The sequence below is a fragment of the Vigna umbellata genome, chromosome 1, assembly GCF_029865625.1.
Source record: "Vigna umbellata cultivar VRB3 chromosome 1, Vumbellata_1.0, whole genome shotgun sequence".
Lineage (NCBI taxonomy): Eukaryota > Viridiplantae > Streptophyta > Magnoliopsida > Fabales > Fabaceae > Vigna > Vigna umbellata.
The window spans coordinates 53,182,397-53,205,029 of NC_142165.1; the positions used below are offsets into that span (position 1 = coordinate 53,182,397).

The 22,633-nt window shown below is 32.0% G+C and overlaps 2 protein-coding genes and 1 non-coding gene across 3 annotated transcripts; 2 read left to right on the forward strand and 1 right to left on the reverse strand.

Moving 5' to 3' along the window:
• The first annotated feature begins 12,845 nt into the window (after nucleotides 1-12,845).
• LOC124832848 (uncharacterized) lies at nucleotides 12,846-14,635 on the forward strand. Its single transcript, XM_047307166.2, has 2 exons — nucleotides 12,846-13,260; nucleotides 13,356-14,635. The coding sequence occupies exons 1-2, from the start codon at nucleotides 13,020-13,022 to the stop codon at nucleotides 14,393-14,395; spliced, it is 1,281 nt and encodes a 426-aa protein (XP_047163122.2). The 5' UTR covers nucleotides 12,846-13,019; the 3' UTR covers nucleotides 14,396-14,635.
• Nucleotides 14,636-18,755: 4,120 nt separating this feature from the next.
• TRNAT-AGU (transfer RNA threonine (anticodon AGU)) lies at nucleotides 18,756-18,829 on the forward strand. Its single transcript has one exon. It is a non-coding gene; the product is annotated as a tRNA-Thr (tRNA).
• A 52-nt stretch (nucleotides 18,830-18,881) lies between these two features.
• LOC124832846 (protein PLANT CADMIUM RESISTANCE 11-like) lies at nucleotides 18,882-21,019 on the reverse strand. The gene is made up of 5 exons (XM_047307164.2): nucleotides 20,688-21,019; nucleotides 20,168-20,231; nucleotides 19,866-20,030; nucleotides 19,607-19,672; nucleotides 18,882-19,397 (listed from the first exon to the last, which is right to left on the reverse strand). The coding sequence occupies exons 1-5, from the start codon at nucleotides 20,945-20,947 to the stop codon at nucleotides 19,209-19,211; spliced, it is 744 nt and encodes a 247-aa protein (XP_047163120.1). The 5' UTR covers nucleotides 20,948-21,019; the 3' UTR covers nucleotides 18,882-19,208.
• Between the last annotated feature and the right edge of the window lie 1,614 nt (nucleotides 21,020-22,633).

Consider the following 22,633-nt stretch of genomic DNA (forward strand, 5'->3'; position numbering starts at 1 on the left):
AATGACTAACATGACAAAAGTTTCTTGATCAAATATTTAATCCTATTTCATGTTATACTTTGCATAGTACTTGTTAAACATAAAATTAAGGGGAGATTGTTAAGACAATATTGTTTATAAACTCTTTATTTTGAAGTTTAACAAAATCATTTATTGAAATAGTGTTCATCGCAAAGACCGTTGTTGATAGAGGGAGCCTAGCTTCTATACATATTGGTTTTTTATGATGAACATGTTTAAATGATTAGAAATGGTTTTAATCATTCTTGCACAACAAAAGGACATAACAAATGTTTAAATCATTAACATGTTAGGGCTAAATGTTTGAATCCATTCATGATTAATAAAATAGGCCTAAAATAGATTGAGAATCTAGTTTCTGGTAATAATAATCGATTTCATAAGTGGTATAATCCATTAGATTAAGCCAGAACATTTAGAAAATCAAACAGAGGAAAATCACTTTGTTATATAAGTTATATAACTGATTAAAATAGAGAGAAAGACATAAATTGTTATATAAGTAACATAATCTGTTAAGAAAGGTCAATGGATGACTAATGAGACTAAGTGTAAATATAATATATTATATAAGTTGGATAATTGATTAAAATAGAAAGTAAGGTCTAATCCATTATACAAATAGTCTAATCTGTTAAGTTTGTTAAAAGAAGCAATTATAAGCATAAATGTTGAAATAATAGATTACACACGTGCTATAATCTATTAAAACAGAGAGAAAACCATAATAGATTATGTTGATAATATAATCCACTAAATTGTATTAGGATTTGAATTTTCTATATAAACCTGACTTGAGACGTATTTCTTTAACGTTATAATTTTCAAATACTAACATACTTTCCGAGTTTTGAGTACAAGGTCTCTCAAGAACAGTTCTTGGAGGATTTCATCCTTCATTGGTGAGCTCACATTCAAAGATTCATTCAAGATCAAGTGGACTTCACTGTTGTTGATATATCTACACTAGAATATTGTGTTCTGATTAGTGTATCATTCTTTCTACATTATGTAGCACTTGTGCGAGTAGGTTAGGTTAGAGACTGAAAGTTTTCATCTCTTGTATTGGGTGAGAGTGGGTGTTTTCCTTTCTTATTTGTATTGTAGTCTGATTTGAGGGTGGTGAGGATATCAATTGAGAGTTTCATTGTATTCTCAACTCAAATTTGATTTAGTGGAAAGCCTCTCAACTCAGGTTGTTAGGAGAAGACTGGATGTAGGCTTGTGATAAGCTGAACGAGTATAAATTGTTGTGTGTTTTGATCTTTCTCTCACCCCCTCTTGGATTGAGATGTAAGGCCTCCTATTTCTAACAACCGTCTAGGATAACTCGCTACTATATGACTAAACATTATCCTCAATGCTATTAGTAAACGGACTATCATGAACCTTATAGTAAAAAACCTATTGTTTAAAACCAATGTGCCTAATTATCATATGAATAATACTTTTGTCTATTGTGTAATACCTCTTTGTTTATGCGGATCCTACCAAGGACAAGTTGCTTTATTCAAAGTTTTTATACTGATCCAAAACGACGTTAAGAGAGATAGACATATTCTACGAATATTTCCTTGTTGCTTTCTGTCTGATCATCTGTACAACAACACAATTTTTCTCTACGAAAGCATAATAGCATTTGACAATGTACAAAAGGCTACATCAACTTTACCAAAAGTTAATGGTCTAAGTCCAATGGATCTTTTTCGAAGTTCTTTATAAATTGAAGACTACATGAAGAAGATAAGTTAAACATACATTTGTTTTGGATAATCGGGAATGATTCCAAACACTTGATTTGTTTAACTTAGGGGAAGTTAAATGGTATTTTAGCCAGTTGGGCTGTTGTAAACCAAGCCTAGTGAAACTCGTTTGTAGTTTATTGAATTTAGTGAAACCTTTTAAAAGTGCTTAAAGCATAACTGAATGTAGCTCAGGTTGAGTGAACTAGTATAAAATGAGCTTTATATTTGTCCTCTTTTTACTGTGTTTGTAAATGCTTTGAAAAATCCTTAAGTGTTCAACACTGTCTATAGATAGTCTAACCTCTACAAATAGTGTTTAGCACTATTTGTGAAAAGTTTTCAAACTCTATTCAAATCCTTTCGCCTACCCCTCTCTCCTTTATAGAGTTTGTCTGTTATTTCATTTTTGGTACATGCAATCATATTGTTTCTAGAACTAAGTTGTTTATGGGATCTAAGTTTGAAATAGAAGAGCAGTGTGAAGATGATGTGATTTTAGGAGTTAAAATCATAAAGAAGGGATATAATATATTACTATCCCAAAAATAATACATTGAGAAACTTCTTAGGATGTTTAGGTACTTGACTCTAAGTCAATAAACACCCCTTATGATGTTAACTCTAAAATCAAAGAAAAATAAAGAATAATCTAATTTTCAACCTCACTATGCCTAAATAATTGGGAGCTTATTAAATTTAATAGACTTTTCTAGACCATATATTGCTTATGAGATAGGTAGATTTAATATGTAAACTCGGTGTTCTAATAAGGAACATTGAGACGCACTTGCACTACTTATTTAATGCATAAGAAGTAGAATAGATTATGTCATTGAATATAGTGAATTGTCTGTTATACTATAATGGTATAATGATGCTAATTGAATCTTTAATAAAGATGAGACAAAGTCCATTAATGGTTGTGTCTTCACTCGGTGATGCGATTACATGGAGATCAGTTAAGCAAATAATTATTGCAAGATCAACAGTGGAATGAGTTTGTTGCTCTTGAGATAACATTCCAATAGGAATGAAACCAACGCCATCTATATCAATGAATTGTCATTGCCAATCGACAATAACTATAACTAAAAACAAAACTTTTAATGGAAAAATAAACATATATGATTGAGACACATTTTGATACAACAATTGCTAAAGAGTGAAACTATTTCTATTGACTATGTTAAGTTATAACATAATCTAGTAGGTTCTTTGACAAAACCCGAAGGAGAAACATGATTTTATAAACATTGAAGGGAATGAGACTCAAGCACTTGTAATCAAACAAGTGATGAAAACCCAACATTTGTAATTAGTGATCCCATGAATAAGATTCATACAGGTAGAAACAAACCACTTGTTAGTTCTGCAAGCACTTAAATTGATTCTAAATCAATTTTTCATATTCCTATGTTGTGTGTGAAAATGATAATACTATAAGTGGTAAAGAATTTGATCATTTAACAAAGATTTTAATGATTTTCATATCCCTTATAAGTGGTGTATGATTTAGAGCATACATTTGATGAAATCACTAATAAAACTATTGAGTGGGGTTGCTTACATGAGATCATAATAAAACCTTTATAACACTCATGAATATCAAATACACGCAAGGCCTAGTAAGCACAACACAAAAAATAACAATATGAATTGTGGAAGGTGTATTGCAATTGATAAATCGCTAACACATTCTACGTCCATTGGTTCAAATAACTTTTTATACCAACTACAATGTGCTAAGTTTCTTAATCTATGATAGGTTCATATTGCTTGATACATCAACTTTGGTGCATTACATATAATATGAAACCCAAGATTTTCTTCTTCCATTCTTTTTATCTTTTCCTTTTGCATGAAAGATATATTGTTATGAACATAAAGAATAATAAAGTGTTGCAAAAGCATGACCTCCATAACTAAAACCCATGATCCATGGAAATGCTCTACACCAAGATCCTCTTGACATGCAAACATTCAACATTGTTGTCAAGATCCTTTCTACAAAAATGTCCTACAATGTTGTTGTAGGGAAGTTACATGTTTCCTCTTCAACAAGTCAAAGAGATTTCTTTGTAGATAGAGGAGTTTCATCCGTAAAGCTTTAGCTTGCTATGTGATTCATGGGGTTTCTAACCCTATACTCCACCTATAAATAAGGGCTCCTATGCATCTCTAAGTCACGTTTTTACTCACTATCACCACTTGTCTCTACCTCTCTTATATCTTGAGTTATTTGTTGTTTATAGAATTTTCTTGGCTAGTTTTTGAGTTTTTCATAACCACTTGAAAAACTCTCTTATTATATCCTATGATGCTTGCACAATACATAACATATAAATTCTTAAGAATAATGATCGTTTATATCATAGAAAACTCATGTTATTCATGTTTTTGTCAATTTTTATAATATATCTCACACGATAAAGATGATTATGCTTTTACAAAATTATTAATAAAACTCTCTTGTCAATAAAAGAAAAGTAGTAATATTTATTATACTTTAGATCTTATATTGAATGTTTACCAACTTATAAATTAAGATAAAATATCTCTTTTATCCGATGTTTGGATCGTATGATTTACTATTGTCATGGTCGGAACAACAAGTGTGAAGAACATTTGTTTATTACCATTTGCATCAAAATGGAAGCATAGATTTGCAAGGTTGAAAGGAAAGAGGTGTCTCGCTCAACTGAAGAGATTTGACGAGAAAGGAACGACATTATTGTAGAAATTACTCATTTGTCTCTAGTTTGGATTAAGAATTAAAGAAGAAAACAACGTTTTGACACAAACATGTGAGGAAATCGATTTTGGAATGAAGAGAATTTATTCTCTTCTTTATTATTTCTAAAGAATTGATTTTCCTTTTTTTAATAATTGATTCTATTGAATTTTTATTTCTAGTGTTGTTGTCGTGATGAATCTTACTGGTGTGGTAATAGTGACGGTGATCTCATGAGATTAGAGGTGGTTGACTGATTGCACATAAATTTGATGTATTTAAAAGAATAAGAAACCTCTCTTTTTTAAGAAAGATTGTTTGATATATAATAATTTATACTAATTACGTTCTAAGAATAAAATAATAATCATTTCCTTTTATCTATTAAAACATTTTTTATTTACCAAATCCATTACCTCACTTACAAACTTTCGTTAATTTTCGTCTCAAATTTTTTCATTTCACACAATTTTTTCTTTAATTCATACAATCTCACTTTCAACTTTTTGTCTCCTCCAATCCATTCAAATTCATCCTGAAATATGATAATTTATATTTTCATTCATTTCTGTCGAAGTCAACAGGGGAGTGAATAAGTTGATTCATAAAGTACGAATGAACCACGTCGAGTAACACTACATGAACATTAATTACCTTCAAAATACAATCAGGCTAGGTTTAAGGTTTAAGCAATTTCAGTTTTGGGCGAACATCTGACTCAAGAATCAAAATAATCGATAATGGGTCCAACATTATTGTCTTGTTCCTTCCCTTACATTATGGAATTTGGTTCTGTGTTGCATTTAATCTGAAGTGATGGTAATGAAGGGTAGAGTACAGATTAGGCAATGGAGAAAAGGAGTTGACAGAACCCTTGTCTTAATCACTCACGTGAACAGTGAAGAAAAGCAAGGATCTAAAATCCAGGTTTCAAGAATCGTAATCGGTGTCTCCATCACAGAAACAAAACCTCACGCCCCATCTCTCAGAAACAAAATTGCTGGTATTAAAAATCCTAGGTGGAAACCTTCAAAAAACTAATGAGATATTAACGTTGGTGTACCACTGTAATCAAGAACATGTCCCCATCAAAAATGGCGTTGAACCACAAACACAAGGTGACGTGGCCCAATATTTAAAACCTAAAACCACTTTCCATAAGCCTAAACCGTGCTCATTCATGCTCATCACATCTTACACAACGCCCTATCATAACTTTTAAGGACCACCACATAGGGTATCTCCATTCAACTAACTAATTTTTTTAGACCCAATCAACCTATTTTATTAATCATAATAATTATTTCTAATTTCTTTATTTTGCCGGCCAGAAGTTTAATAACCGAAATGGATAACGACTTTATACCGAGGAACGATTTGTAGCCACTCATACCCAGCAACTCAGACGACAGACATGAATTTCAGTTTCATAGTATTTAAATTCAATTACACAAACCGTTCAGAAAGATGTGTCCACATAATATATTTGCATTTTCACCATCTTCTCCAACAACATTAATTTTATAGCTTGACTATGACACCTCCTATTTTAAATTAATCATTGCTTCTTTTCACCTATTATTTTAATTTATTTTATTCGTTTCCTTTATACAAATAATTGTTAGCGTGACTCCAAATTTGAAGCTGTCATTTTGGAAAATTGAAGGAAATATTATCCTTTTTTTTGAGGAGACGTATAAAGTAGTTAAATGATTGTGTGGAAGAAACGAGCTAGCAATGAAGTTTATTTTGTACATTGAAGTGGTATGGTTTTAATATTTTGTATCAAAAGTAGTATTATTTTAAAATTACATGAGTATACTTTTGAAATTCTTTTCCTTGCTACGAAACATTTAATTTTACCAAAAAAAATTTCATTTTTTTTTCTCAAAAGCAATTATACACACGGCATAATTCATGCTATTAAAGAATTTATAAGTTAAATAAATGCTTCTTAACATTGAAACAATTGATTGTGTCGTAAGAAATATAACCCTACCCTACGGAAGAACCAAATATTATAATATTAAGAAATGAAACTACGTTTTTCCAATTCAGATAGATAACGAGACATTATACGAATACTTTTTACCACGAAACTAATAAATTAAAAAATCCAAGAGAAATGTTTTTTCTATTCAAAGAAAAATGTTTCATGAGCCCAAATTGCAAGAAAAAGTATGACACGTTGGTCGAGTGGGGATGGCCGAGTACATGTCGACTTAGTAGTTTGACATGCCTTCGACTAAACCGAGTCTTATATTGGTAGAGAAACTTAGTAATACACAATATACCAATTACTTAGACTTTACATACTATAGGTTAAAGACTTGTGAAGAGCTTGAAGGTATCGTATGTTAGGGATGGGTCATTCATACTCAACACACTGATAGTCATTTTTTTTCAATAAAGTTAAACATATTTATTAAGTGATGTATGTAATAAATATTTTTATATTTAATATCACATTATGAAAATTTTATATATTAATATTTATATCTAAATTATTGCTATGTTGAGTAAATTTAATCCTTACAATATTAAGAAGGTAAAAAAATTAGAAAAAAAAAGACATAAAAATGGAGAGAAGTAATTTTAATTCACCCTTAAAACTATAATTATAAAATATTTTTCTAATCCAAGTATTAAATAAAACAAATAAATATATTAAAATACGTTATTATAGAGCCGAGAATGTCTGCTACGAAGACTTCAAAGACTCTTCAATTCAATCTCTAGAGTATTCGTCCTCTTCTTGAATGTTTGTTCCTTTAAGACAAAAAAAGATTGTGTTTACAAAAGACACTCTCACATTCAAGTTAGTCTCTCACTTGAGTAAGCAATAAATGCGTAATTAATGAAACGTAATTAACATACCTTATAAAATATGTTATTTATACTTACTATTTATGGGATTTTACTTAGATGGACCTAGCTCATTGGCCCAAATACTTATTGGTTATGAATCATCGTAGTTAACTATTGACTATGGTGATTAAGTGTCTTGTGTGATGTTGAATTGGCCAAATATGAATGGGTCGAATACATATCGACTTAGTAGTCTGACATGTACTTGTAAAAAGACGAGTCCTATACTGGTATGGTGGAGAGGTACTCGGTCATATACGATACATCATTCTCTCATACTTTACATGTTACATGTTAAAGTCTTGTGAAGAGCTTCAACGTATCACATATTAGTAGTTGATCATCATTTTTTGGCTTATCGACCATGGTATCAATACTGAGTAGTCGTCTTGCAAAGAAAATTTGCATCTTTGGATATATAACCTTATAAGTATTAATATCCCCCCTAGCCTCGAGAAGCGTAACGATTAATGGGGAAAGAGCGTATGAGACTATTGTTCTACTCAAGAAACGATACAATTCTTGGAAGGGGCAGAGTCACAATTCTTAGCTTTTAGATCTAGAGAGATCTAATGGTTAGGGGGAAAGGGTGGAAAGGTCAAAAGTCACAATTTTTTGCTACAAATAGGAGTACCAAGTTCTATGAAATTGCTTTGCTACTGATATCTTGTGAGACAAGTCAATCACTTCAAGAGTCGATTACTCAACAAGTATTTCTTGTAGCAAGTCAAATGGGTTCTAGAGAGGAATCAGATAGCAGAAGTAGTAATAATAGTCGAATTTGAATGTGATCGGATGCATCATCATCTCGTACCAAAGGGTGGAAATGGAGGTGATATTTTAGAATATGGAAGACCCCGCTGAAGTGCATGTTGAGTCCCGACTACCTAGAGGGGATGGGTATGAGTGAGTACATCCTTTAGTTAGAACTAAATTTTTCAAATTTAGGTGGTCTAGAACTTTGAATTCCTAATTGAATAATATCTATGTGTTTGAGAGAGGAGTGTTTGAGGATATAGTCTCTTTTAGGAAGGTGACTGTCATTGATAATGTCTACCATGATTGAGGGGGTAGAAGGAGGAATTCTTTAACAACTGCATGTTCGCTTACCCTTTGACGATTTTACTGTAGTTGTGCTTTGGCTTCTGAATGTTGTACCAACACAACTTCATCGAATAATCAGGGTTGCCTTTAAGCTTTTGGATTAGTATAACTAGTGCTAAAATAGCGTATAACGTCACGCGTTCAACGTCCAACCACTGAATAGCCAACGTTAAAAATGACCGATGGATGTTTTGTAAATAAACGCAATTATTAGACGTCGTTTAGATTTGTAGTTCAATGTTAATTTGTTATATTGGGTAAATTTTGCAAAAATGTTTGGCGTGAAGGTGAAAATGTATTTACGTATGACGTCGAATTCCCTAGAATTAGATGTCAAAAGGATATAAAACGTCGAATGCCCCAGCGTTAGACGTTAAAAGGTTAGTGAATTCATTAAAAATTTGAGCGAGAGATTGAAAATTCATTCACTTTATCTTAACGTGCGATACCCTCTTCTCTACTCAAACTTTTCTGGAACGATGTTTGATGACCATCACATGTAATCTTTCTTTCATTTGTTACAAGTGCATGTTAATTAACTACTTTAGGTATGATTTTTAGTTTGTTTTGACCAATTATTTTTGTGTTATTGTCCTTCATAGGCACATTCTGCTCTCTCTCTCTCTCTCACTGGTGGCAACACTTTATTTCGACGAACCCATCTTTTGAAGGTTAGTTTTCGTTTTTGTTTGAAGAACTTATTTGTTGAACTTGTTTTTTGTTTTTTTTTTGTTGAACTTGTTTGTTGTTTGTTGTTTGTTGTTGATACTACACTACACGTTCATAGTTCATGCTTTATAAAATACCAAAAACTAAAATGTGTTATTTTTCTGCTTTTCAGATCTTGTAGAGTTGTAAAAAAGGATCACAATTAATTTAAACAAAAACATATTAAATTCGAATATTGACAAATTCAACATTAGTTTTCTTTACTTTAAACGTCGAATTGTTCTATGTTCGACGTCAATTTAACGTCTCCTGATATGACGTCGACCTCGAATTCGACATGAAAAGCCAAAAACACTGACGTTATACGGTGTTTTTATACTAGTGTATGCTAGGCTCTCAATTTATCTCCTTCACTTGAGTGCTTTCTTCATTTTTACTTAACGTAACCAGGGATCCCATTACCTGGTTATCCTTGGTGAGCAAGCCAAGTATATGTTTTCTAGATGCCTATTTCTAATCCTTCAAGAAGTTTAAGAATGGAATCTTTAGGGTAGTGGTGAATTCGACTGGTCATTCACATTTTTATTATGATAATGGCAACCCAAAATTTCCTTTCTACTGAACCGATAACCCCCTTACGTATAAGGAGTGGTTGAAGGACATATTGTCCGAGGAGGATCGGAAATTGCTAGGATCTTGAAGCAGCTTCCTCGAAAGCTACCTACAAAAAATATTGTTAGAATTTACATGTCTCCTTAATCGGTTGCTAACTTGTGTGGTATGTATAGAGTATCCTGTAAGTTGAGTAGTTTTTAGCTGATTTGAAAATTTTGTGGTGCTTGTGGGTTACACGACCCAACACACTACTAAAGTGGGAACGAACGAGGACATGTTCCGCAAGCTAAGGAGCCAACTAGCCGAGGAGGCCAACAAAATTGAAGAGACTGTGGTTCCTACCCTAAAGAGAGCAATTGTAGATACTCATTGACCTTTTAGTAGCAACAGGAGGTTTGTGTCCTCAAAAGTAATAGGAAGTGGGTAAAGACAAGAATAAACTAAGAGTTGAGCTACTCTGCCAAGTTGGTAGCTCAAGGACCAATTCGTTGATTTGGGTGGTTTGGAGGGGGTCATTATCATTATACGTAAAGACATTCAAATAGGGTTGAAGGATAGTGAACTAAAATTGGTAGAGGAGACTGAATTGGCTACTCTTATTTGCACGATGTTGGAATTTCAAAGTGGGTCCCTTGTGCTTGGTCGTAAGGTAGCTAACTTACTACAGAAGGAGATGGTTGACTGGTGTTAGGACAAGATCGTCTAGAGAGGCTAGACTATATAACAACTCGAGTTTTGAAGTTTAACACACAACAATTAACGAAATATTGTTTAGTGAGTAAAATGTTTAAGAGAAGTGCATAGTAAAAAATATTTGTTAAATGAAAGCAAGATAAATAATAAAGTGTCATTTATAAAATATTAAAAAGTATTTGACAAAAATCGTGTATAGAGAAAACAATAATAAAAGCATAGACTCACGTTAAACGCTTATACTATAAATCATGCCTAAACCCGCCTAAACCCTCTGTTAACGTAAGAACATTAAATGCATGAACGTACTGTATCTCTGTTTGTTTTGCTTTTCTCTCTTTTTATCTATGCAATTAATGAAAATACCAAGTTTTATTCAAAAGCCTTGTACATGGATTAGAAAGACATTGAGAAATAGGAAAACATTCCTGAAATGTTTTCATAAAGCTTTATGTCCTGTCATAACCGTACAAGCTCTCACTGATAAAGCAATATTGCTCTTCCCAAGATGCAGAAAAATACAAATCTTCGTATTAGAAGCCAACTACTCTCAAGAGGTCAACTCTCTCTAATTAATGATCATCTCTTGAAGAAGGCTATATAAAAAGGACTCAAAAAAGATAAAAAAGAAGGGTAATTACTACAAGAGGTATATCTTTGAATTTTTATTTTGCTGCTCTCCAAGCTCACATTGTCTAAAGCTTTTATTATAAGAGAAAGAACTTTACAAGTTCTCAGATTTTGTTATATTGAATTTATCCTATCTCAAAACACTGATTGTGTTTGTATATTCAAAAGTGAATTAAAACATTTTTATTTTTTAACTCAATTGAGTTAAAAGTTTTAGACAAGTTGTCTAGGGTTAATACCATGAGTGGTTAAAACTCTTATCGACACCTTTCTTCTCAACTAGCATAGTCTTAACTTTTATCTTGTTTGGATATTCTCTCACATCCTCCAATCGCATGAATTTAGCGAGCTGCTACCTCAGCTCATCCATACTTGAAGGCGACGCCATACACAAGTCGTCCGCAAAAGAACTCAGCCTTAGTGTCGTGATTATATAGTGGAGAACCATCTCAAAGTTTAGGTTTTTTTATCTTCAATGCACTTTACTAAACCTTTCACTAAAAGTTCGTAGGTTATCCCTTTACCGACCTAATGTTAGGAAGTGTAAGGGAGGTAAGGTGATGGTGGTGGGTTGTGGTGTATTGTGTTATGAAGATGATGCCAACATGTCAAATCAGTTAATAGAATATGGGGGAAGGCAGGTGAACAACTCCAAGGCTGGCCACTTTAGAGTGATGGCAAAAGCTTTGCATATAATGGCATTATTAGTCGAGTACAAACTAACCTTAGTGGTGTAGACGACAACATGCTCATCTAGGTCGGTGCTACCATCATACCGATTTAGGGTAAGATCCTTCCACTGCTTAGAAAGGGGGATATCATGTTTATATTTACTTAGTTTTTTCTCTTCTTTAATTTTTTCTAAAGATACAAAATTTAAAATCATTATTTTAAGAGATAAAATATCAAAAAACATGTTTATATTTATAATTGTAAAGAAATTAAATATTTTATTGTAGCTAACACACAAACATTTATCCGTCTTCTTTATAAACACAACTTTATCTTCTTCTTTTTGAATTTAATCTTAAAGTGGTTAGAATTTGAATTGTTTAGTTTTTTTACATTTAAAGTTATGTTTCTTAGGGTGATTTCACTCTACTTTTTTTAAAAAGTTTTAAAATAGTCGAATATTAAAAATATGTTGAACTCACACTACAAGAATACAACTTCATTATAAAAATAAGAAAAAAATGTTAAAATCATAATAGGACTGACGGCAAAAAAGTTAAAATTTTAATAGACTTACGAATTTTATATGTAAAATTATTCTTTGAAACATGATTTAGCTATTTGTTAAATAGTTATTTCATGTATAATTTATTTATTTATTTAATTTTTTAAAAATGATATCCACCTAGCTCATTTCCGAGTAAAATGGCACTATATTAGTGTTTAGCCGAACAGTATGCTTCAGTATTTTTTAGGATAATTTTATAAGCAGGGCAATATTTTTGCTACTTTTTATAGTGGAAACAAATATATATATATATATATATATATATATATATATATATGTATATATATATATATATGCATATATATATATATAAATATATATATATATGTATATATATATATATATATAATAAAGTAGGTGATGCAATGAATACAGATAAAATAATGTAAATAAAAAATTACTCATCATAATTTAGCGAATACTTTTATTTTTTATCGTTTGAAATTGATATTATGAAAAAAGTAATACAATCTTTATTGAGTATATATTATTAAAATATTGTATATATTCGATGACATTACAGCCTGGGCATTTGTGTAAAAAAAATGAAAACAGAAAGAATATGAGGCATAAAGTGGGTGAAGGAGGGGGGTCCTATATAAATTCAGAGATCAACCACAACAATGCCAGTGGGGGGAATCTACGTGTCTCTGACACCGAATCCACATTCTAAAGTAACGCTTCCACTTCTACTCGCCGGAGAATGACGTCACACTCTCACTACCAACCCGACTTAGACGCCGACTCCGTCACCTCCTCCCCTCGCTCCGACCATTTCCACGACGCGCCGCCGCGTGTCCGCTTCATGTGCAGTTTTGGCGGCAAGATCCTCCCCCGTCCCCACGACAACCAGCTCCGTTATGTCGGTGGCGACACTCGAATCGTCGCGGTCCACCGCTCCATCTCCTTCTCCGCCCTCATTCTCAAACTCTCCAAACTCTCAGGTACAAGAAAACCAACCTCACACCACATCCCTCGTCTTTGAATTTTTAATTACAATTATAACTTTTAGTTTCTGTGGGCGTTCTATTGGATGCAGGCATGACCAACATAACCGCGAAGTACCAGCTCCCGAACGAGGATCTGGACGCGTTAATCTCGGTCACGACGGATGAAGACGTGGAGAACATGATGGACGAGTACGACCGCGTGGCACAGAATCAGAACCCGCGATCGGCTCGGCTTCGGCTCTTCCTCTTCCCCGAAGGGGAAGACTCTCGAACCAGTAGCATCAGCTCGCTATTGAACGGTTCAGCCAAACGCGAGAACTGGTTCCTCGACGCACTAAACGGTGGCGTTTCGGGTCTCGAGCGTGGCCGCTCTGAAGCCTCTTCCATGGTCTCGGAAGTACCCGATTACCTCTTCGGATTAGACAACTCCGACGACACACACCAACGCGACCCACGACCCAAGGACCGACCCGTTCTCCAAGACAACGTTTCCGTTTCGGATCCGGGTTCTCCCGCCCCGGTTGTTTCCTCACCGTACTGTTCCACCTCATCAGCGCCCTGCGTTCCTTCTCTTCCGAACCTTCCCCCAGTAAAGACTAAACTTTCAAACTCTGTTGCTGATTCGGACTCCAAGGAAAATCAAATGGAACCTGAAACGGAACCGCAACCCAACCTCAACCAAAACCTCTACGCGGGTAACCCTGTAGTCCACTACCCCCAAGAATCTGCTTATTCTGCTCATACAGTAAACCCGGTTCCTGTTTTCTATGTTCCCGGTCCGGTTCAACCGGGAACTGTGCCGGTTAATATGCAGCAGACACCTTACTCCTACGTTCAACAACCATACCATGCAGTGATGCCATCTCAGGTTCCCATCGGCTACCATCATTTGATTCCGGGTTCGGGTCAAGTATATGGTGCAGGCATGAGGCAGATGACTGAACTGCAACCTTACAATCCTTCCGCCGCAGTGGTTCACGACGGTTTGAAACAGCACGTGTATCATGCCGTGCCAAATTCCGGCCCGGTTCCCGTACACCCGATGATGCCCATGACCGGTGCTGATGAACTGCAGAGAGGTGGAGCGGAGTACATGGTGGGTCGGGGCCCCAATTCGCTGAATAACTGAACCGGTTTTTGTGCTGGGGGTGGATGCTGAATTATTTTATTATACTACGATCATGCAAATGGGTAATTCATGTGTACACGTGCCTGCTCCATCAAGTTTGGGCTTTTTCCCTTATTCGTTGAATTGAATGCATTACAAGCCAAATATGGTAATTATATGAATTTCTTTGAGCAAGTTAATCAGGTTGTACATTATAAAGGACATTATTGATAAATAATATTTCTTTTTGCTGCCAATAAATTTTGCTTTTTGGTATTATTGTCTGGTAAAAACTAATTAGAAGATTTTTTTTCTGCCTTTTATGTAGAATAAAATTAAACCAGTGCTTTAAAACTGATTTAGTAATTATGAAAGAAAACGATTTTTTTTAATTGCTTTCCTTTCATTTTATTATTTTTTTTCTGGGATTATTAAAGATATAGTGGAGCTTAAATCATATTTCTTGAATTTATTTGGACACGTTGTATTTCCGCAAGCAAACAATGCTGGGAATCTTTTGATCTGATCTTAAACCTGTCTAAAAGAAAGAAGGTTTTGTATTTTTCCTATTAAAGAAAGAACCGTTTTTTTATGAGGAGCAATATTGGATAAGGAATGTCTTAGGTGCTCACATTTTATCTACAATAAATGCATATTATTTTAGTTATAACGTTAAAAAATTGGTTAAAGTATAAAATATAGATGCTTTCTACATGTTTCTTCTTCCTGCTTCCTTAGCTTAACGAATCTCTCTTTTTTTTCAACTCAATTACCCTAATTTTCAACTTTAATGAGTTTTAAGGGTCTATTTAAATAAATTTCTTCGTAAGTCGTTATTCGTTATTTTATAAGGGGAAAAGTAAAAAGAAGAAAAAGAAAATAACATTTCCATAACTAAAATTAGAATTACTCAAAATCGGAACAATTCAATCAAATAACTACAAATTCATCTAAAAAAAAGTATAAAGAACAATTTTGTTAATTCTTTCAATTTATATTTTTCTCAATCGCGTGATTTAGTTCAAATTCAAAATAAAGAATTAAACCAAATTAAACTAACTGTTGTATTCAAATAAGTATAAAGATATATATTTAAAATTAATTAACAATTAACAAGCATAAATAAACATATAATTATTATAATGTATTTAAACTTAAATATTGTATTACAGTTGATTTATTAATTGTACTTACCATACTTATAATAATCAAATTATGATAACAAATTTGTATTGTAATTTTTAACTATAAAAATTGTATAATTAATTTATGAATTCGAGATAAAGTTAAAATCATGAACATAATAAAAAAAAGTAATATATGTATAATGTAACATCTCAACTTAACATATTTACAATATTAATCAAATTATTATAAATTGAATATTAAGCAATAAATCAAATATATAAGTTTATTATATATATATATATATATATATATATATATATATATATATATATATATATATTTACAGTTTTATATTTATGGATCAATTTATATAAGTTTTATATAAATTGATCCGTAAAATATGACACGGTAACTTACATATATTATTCGACCGTTTGTCAAAATTTTGGATAGAAAACTCTATCAACTTTTACAATTAGTTATTTTTATTTATAGGAATCAAAGAACTAATAGAGTTAGGATAATCTCATTTTTAATCCTTATTGTCAATACACTACATACAAAACAACACATTGTAGTATTCACATCCTAGGAATCCCTTTCTTATTATTACATTCCATCCAAGTTCATATAACTCAATAATAATTTGTAAAATTTAAACTTAAGTCATCCTTTCTGATGGCACATTCTCGCTTACTGAATAAGTTTCTTGCTTAGTGAGTGTCTACTAGAAAAAGACTCGTTTAGTGATCTCTATGCTCATCCAGTGAGAAGATAACTCTTCGAGCTGGGTAAGTCGGATTTTTAGTAGACCGGGTACCTTTTTGACTCATTGAAAATTTCAAATCAGTTAAGTCGGGTTGACTCACCAACTTGGACATAAAAAACAAAATCCATGTCAGTCTTGTAAACTTCTTTATTTAAATTTTATGAGAGAGAAGTCCATGCCATGAAGTTTAAGTTTTAAGCTAAATATGTTGAATTAAATTTTGAGATTATTAGATTTTATTTAAAATTGTGTTTTATTTTTTGGGATGAATGATTTATTTATTGTCTAAAAGGAGAAAAAAAATTAGTATAGGTTTGAACTTTTTAGATTTTGGTTACATATTAAAAAATATGATAGATTGAAGAAAAAAAAAGTTCTAATTTTTTTAATTAAGTGAGCTAACTTGTTTGACCCACCAACTCGTGGTGAGTCGGGTTAGACTTAAATTTCTTTAGCTCACTAATAAGTGAGTCGGGTTGTGTTAGCTCACTAGGTGACCAACCCGTAATGGATCGAACTGGGTCGATGACCTGTTTTCATAACTCTACCCCTAACCATTGACAATTCAGCTCCTCTTTGTAATTGGATCTTCAATCTTTATTGCCACCTATAGACTGATATGCTTGATAATGAAAGGTCTAAACTACCTAGATTTCAGCTTACCCCGATAGAGTTTCAACTTGGAATTGAAGAGTATGACTTATGGTCCTACTTTGATCTTTCATTTCAAAAAATTTTGATCATTGTATGCCTTGATTTTGCTTTGATAAATATTTGCTGAATTGTAGGCTTGTAGCCTTAATTCTTCCAATTCATGGACCAGTAATTTCCTTTTTTCACCAGTAACTTTGAAATATAATTCAAGGCCTTTAGACCCAAAAGGCTTTATGCTCAAGCTCCACTAGTAATTGACATGCCTTACCATAAACCAATTAAATGGAGTCATACCTATAAGTATTTTAACAATTGTTCTATATGTCCAAAGTGTTTCATCTAGCTTTAATGACCAATATTACATGGAGTTGGTAATTATTTTCTTAAAAAATAACAATCATGCATGTTTGAAAAGTAGTTGGAGCATCGTATAATCTAAATGAAATTCTTTCATATGCAAATATTCCAAAAGAAAAAGTAATAATAGTTTTCTCTTTATGATCAACTACAATATTATTATATCTTAAAAATTGTCAAAAAAACAGTAATAAACTTGTTCAACTAACCTTTGCAACGTCTAGTCCATGAAAGGAAGTAAAAAATGATAATTCCTTGTGGCTTAATTAAGCTTTCTATAGTCAATTGATAAGTGTTCAACTTGAGTTCATTTTGAAATGAATTTGACACTTATTTTGTTTTGATTAGATTAAGTTTCTATTAAATTCACCAAAATTTAATTTGTTTTCAGTTTCCAACAAAAAAAAAATCAAATACTCAATAAAAAAATATGGTGTTGGACTTTTTTTCTTTAATAATTTTATTTTAATAGCTCTCTCACTTTTCCTATTTCTAAAAATATGCTCTACAAATTTTTTTTTATTCATGTAATCCAAAGAAGAACATTGTTATTTTCCATTTCTCCGGTACCTTTTTGTCACCATTCTCTTCCTTATACTTAGAGTTGTGATTCTTCGTTAAATTCATTATTCTTAATGCATAACCTATACATTAGAAGCCTAATACACAAGTGACACATCACAACAAAACACGTATTTATGTCTTATTTTCCCCTTCTCTTTAGGGAACTTTCTTAAGAAATTTAATTAATGATAAAAACAATATATACTGTATATTGATAATATAGCTATAAAAAGAATTGTGCAATGTCTCTAATTTAATTTTTTTTAAGTGTTAAATTTATCTTTCTATTTTAGAACATTTTAAGCATGTAAGACCATAAATATGATATCAAATAATTTAACCATTGGTTAATATTACATAATTATGAAATAGTATAAGTCTAAAAGTTTTAATACCTAATTGATTAAGAAAAAAAAATAGAAACTTATTCTTTAAAAACCTTTTAGTTTACGAACTAGATTACGATGCTTTATTTTATATATATATATATATATATATATATATATATATATATATATATATATATATATATAAAGAATTATTAAAAAGAAATATAGGAAGAATGATCGTTATAAGTTATAGTAATATGATGATTAATGTGTGCCAGGACTTTAAAATTGTATAGATTTTGAAATAATTTCAATGGAAGGTGAAACAAAGAGAAAGTGCAAAGAAAAAAACAAATCGATAGATTATGGCTGCTTATAATATATTTGATACCACTTTTTAAATAAAGAAGAAAAAATATAATAAATTAATTAAAAAGAAATAGGTGAACATGAGATTTGGAGTTCCATCGCCACTTAACACTACCCTACCTAAAATACAATGGAATAGTTCTACAAGTGAATTGAAGTCCTTTAGGTGTAAAAATATAAATATAAATATTGTATTTCTAGTATCGACAAAGCTTTCATAGCTCAGTTGGTTAGAGCACCCGTTTAGTAAGCGGGAGGTCTTGAGTTCGACTCTCAATGAAAGCATTGTGATTATTATTTTTCCTTTTCCTCAATTTCAAATATTGCTGGGTGTGAATTATCAACACTTAATCTCATGAAACATTACATTATGAACAATAAGATGGCAACATTTTTGTACCATCATCAGACTCTATTACAACATCTCCTTCCCAGAGCGAATCTGAATCAAACCATCGCTCTTCGAGCAAATGGAAAGTCATCCCATTAACAATACTTGTGTTTCACTCCTCTCGCCCATAACAATATAGTCCTTAACATGAACTTTCCATGTATGGAGGACTGCTCACTACATTTCATCTCAGCAAGAAATTTTCAATGGGATTTTTAAATGTGTGGCCAATGTGCATGTTAAATTCCTTAAAATCTTCCTCGCCACCTTCAATTAAGATGGATTGCTGACATTTGTGTCTGCTTTTGTTTCCAATGAACTTTCATCAATATTCATAATCGAAGGAGGATTTAACTGAAAGAATCCTTTGCCCTCTTGGCCATAACCTCCTATGCATATTTTGTCACCCCGACCATGCCAAGTGCCATCTTCAACATTGTTCATCTCCAACGTTCTAGATTCCTGCATCATGTTTCCAAGACACATGTTAAATCTCACCATTCACTCCAATTACTATAGATCAAATACCCCATTTTGCTTAGCTCAAGAAATTACCCTTATTCAGTATTGTCATTGGAAGAAACTGATATGAATTTTAGTTGTAAGAACATGTTTTTAAAAATTACTCAAGATGACTTAATTGAGAAGGGAAGGAAAGTTTCGAAAATGACCTGACATAATGTACAGCAAGGACAGGCGAAGTGGTAAACGCAATCGTCCAAGGAACTGTCACTACCCTGAAAAAGTTACAAATAAAGAGCGTATTAGTTTCTCAAAACATATCAAATTATATACAATACAAGCAAATAAAGCAAGTAGTCTTGCATTTGAATCCACGCAATAGGAAGCCTTATGGCTCAATGTTAACCATAATTGTTGAATCATTCATCAGTAATCAGTAAATCTAAACAAATACAGAAAAATACTCACGTTGATGTTGAACTTCTTTCTTAGTCGTGTGCGGAAGAACCCTAAATATGCTACAAAGGAAACAACGACGGCAACTGCCAGATATAGATTGCAGTGACGTCTCGTGACAATAAAGGCAATGGAGTTAAGAAAGGCACCCATGGCAAGAACAAAATATATCGCTGCCTGCAAAATAAGACAAGGAAACAAGCTAAACAACTGCCAATTATAAACACAATCGTTCTAAGAATTTCTTAGCAACTGTTTCATCATTTTTACCAAAACAAAAGCTGTTTAACTTTCTGATCAATGTTATCGCTTACCTGAATGTAGCAAGAACCAAAACCAGCTCTCTTCATGTTCTTCCCAAACCGGTAGCAAGGACAGCTGTAACAACCAAATGAATGAACTTTTATTTTCAGACATGGCAGATCATGATCTCATAAAACATCTTAACTCCTACTTTTCAAAATCAAATTTTGAGCCCCTTGATAACTTCATAGAAAAATAAAGGACTAAATTCATAACAAGCAAGTGTTTTTACCTTTTAGAACAATATTAGCTAAGCTCATTTCAATACTTTTATTCCAAAAAACAAAAACAAAAAAAGTCTTTTTACGAACTGTTATACATTACATAATTGAAAAAACAAGACAGGCCTCAAAATGAACAATGGTGAATACCCAGAAGGGAAACAAAACCAAAACGAACAATGACGTATACCCAGAAGGGAAAGAAAAGCAGAATGAACAACGATGAATACCCAGAAGAAAAAAAAAACAGAATGAATAATGATGATTACCCAGAATGAAAAAAAAAAAAACAGAATGAACAATTGATTACCATGTGGATTCAAGGGCGATGCGATGATCATCGAAACACTCAAGAATCTCACCCTCCCACATCCTTAGGACAACACCAAACTCACCACTCTGTTCTTCTTGATCATCATCACCAACACCAAGCCTCCCCCATTTTCCATGCTGAGCTTGCAAAGCCACAGTGGAACAGAGCACGTCAAAGTCCAAAACCGCCACACCCTCGAGCAAACTCTCTCTCTCTTCCTCTTCCAAGACCCTCTCCTGCTTCTCCAAATCCCCCATAGCGTCAAATGAAAACCTTTGGTGGCTCTGTTATGCGGGTTTAGAACAGAGAATGATAGAGAAAAGATGAATAAATGAATGAAAAAAAGAAAATTATTTATATTATTAAAAGAAGAAGATAAGATAAGGACGGTTGTTTTGTTGATGAATGTGCGTTGACACATTCATGAATCTTAGGTTGGCGGGAAATAATTGTATCAATTATAAGGGTGTAGCTGTTGCCACGTGGAAAGTAAAATTCAGTAGCTGTGTTTTCTCCACTATATAACAAACTAACGGTGTGCTGCTGCCAATTTCATAGTGGATCTTATTCCTATCTTTTTCCCACTAATTCACAAATATTATTAAATAATTAATAATTAATAATTAACTACTTCGTTTTTTGTTTCTGCGGTTGGTTTTAACAGCAACACACCGATTTGAACAGTAAACTAAATCAATTATAGAAACAAATTTCAACCCTAACTAAAAAAATAGAAGAAACTTCACGCCATTGCCACTGAATCCTCCAAACTCTGTTTTCGTAAATTGACATGCCAGTCAGATTTTGACTTCAATATTGTGGGATTATTAATTGATCAAGAATCACGTAAATAAATGTTTTTATATTTATTATTTAATAAAAAAGGAAAACTATTCATTAACACCAAAGGAAGAAAAAGTGGAAAAACATTAAAAATAATAAGTAATGGGTAAAATTATAGACATAGGATGAGGAATAAAAACGGAATGAAAGATGTGAATATTTTATAAATGTTTTATAATATTTTGTAAATAATTAAGAGTACAAGTCTGTTACAATGTTTTCAACACAAAATAATTTGTTTCTAAAATTTGTTTATAGGTAGATCAACTGGTAATTGTATGAATAAATATAGGATTGATTTTTTGTTGACCAAAAAATCGTGATTTTAATGCTAGTAATTGTTTGGAATTAAATTCAAAAATTGTACAAGTTCCATAAGATTACATGGGTAGATAGATCTCCATTAGCTTAACTACTGAGCAAAAATAATTTAACTATATTAAACTATAATTAATTGCACTGTTTTATACTAAAAAAAACTAATTCATTTTAACCAAAAATTATTTATACTATTATCTAGTTTAAGTTAGAAAAACTGAACTTATAATATTTGCTGTTTATGGAGTTAATTGAAATTTTGTTTTTTTGCTTTTTGTTGATCCCATTCCCTTCTCTCACCACTTGTTTAATTGATTTCTGCTTCGATTTAGCTGCATGACTCCATTGCAAACTTTACAGACGGAAAGAGAGAAAAAAATTAATAGGTTAAAATATCCAAGTTGTTCTAGTACTTGAAAACAAAAATCCTCAATCAAGTAACTTTATGAATAATAAACCATATAAAATACTGAGAAACATGAATGATTTGACACTAATGTTTTATATTCAATTTTGAGTTTTTGTTTCATAATTGACATCAGTTTGTAGATAATTTTTACATGATTGATGTGAAATTTTAATTTTGATTAAATAATCATTTATCCAATAAAATGTTATATATATATATATATATATATATATATATATATATATATATATATATATATGTATGTGTGTGTGTGTTTTATAAAAGTTGGTAAAAAAAAATACATGTGAGCAATATAAATGTTAGTTGAGATGGTAAAGGAAGTGTTATAAAAAGTATTATGAAATAGTGTTAA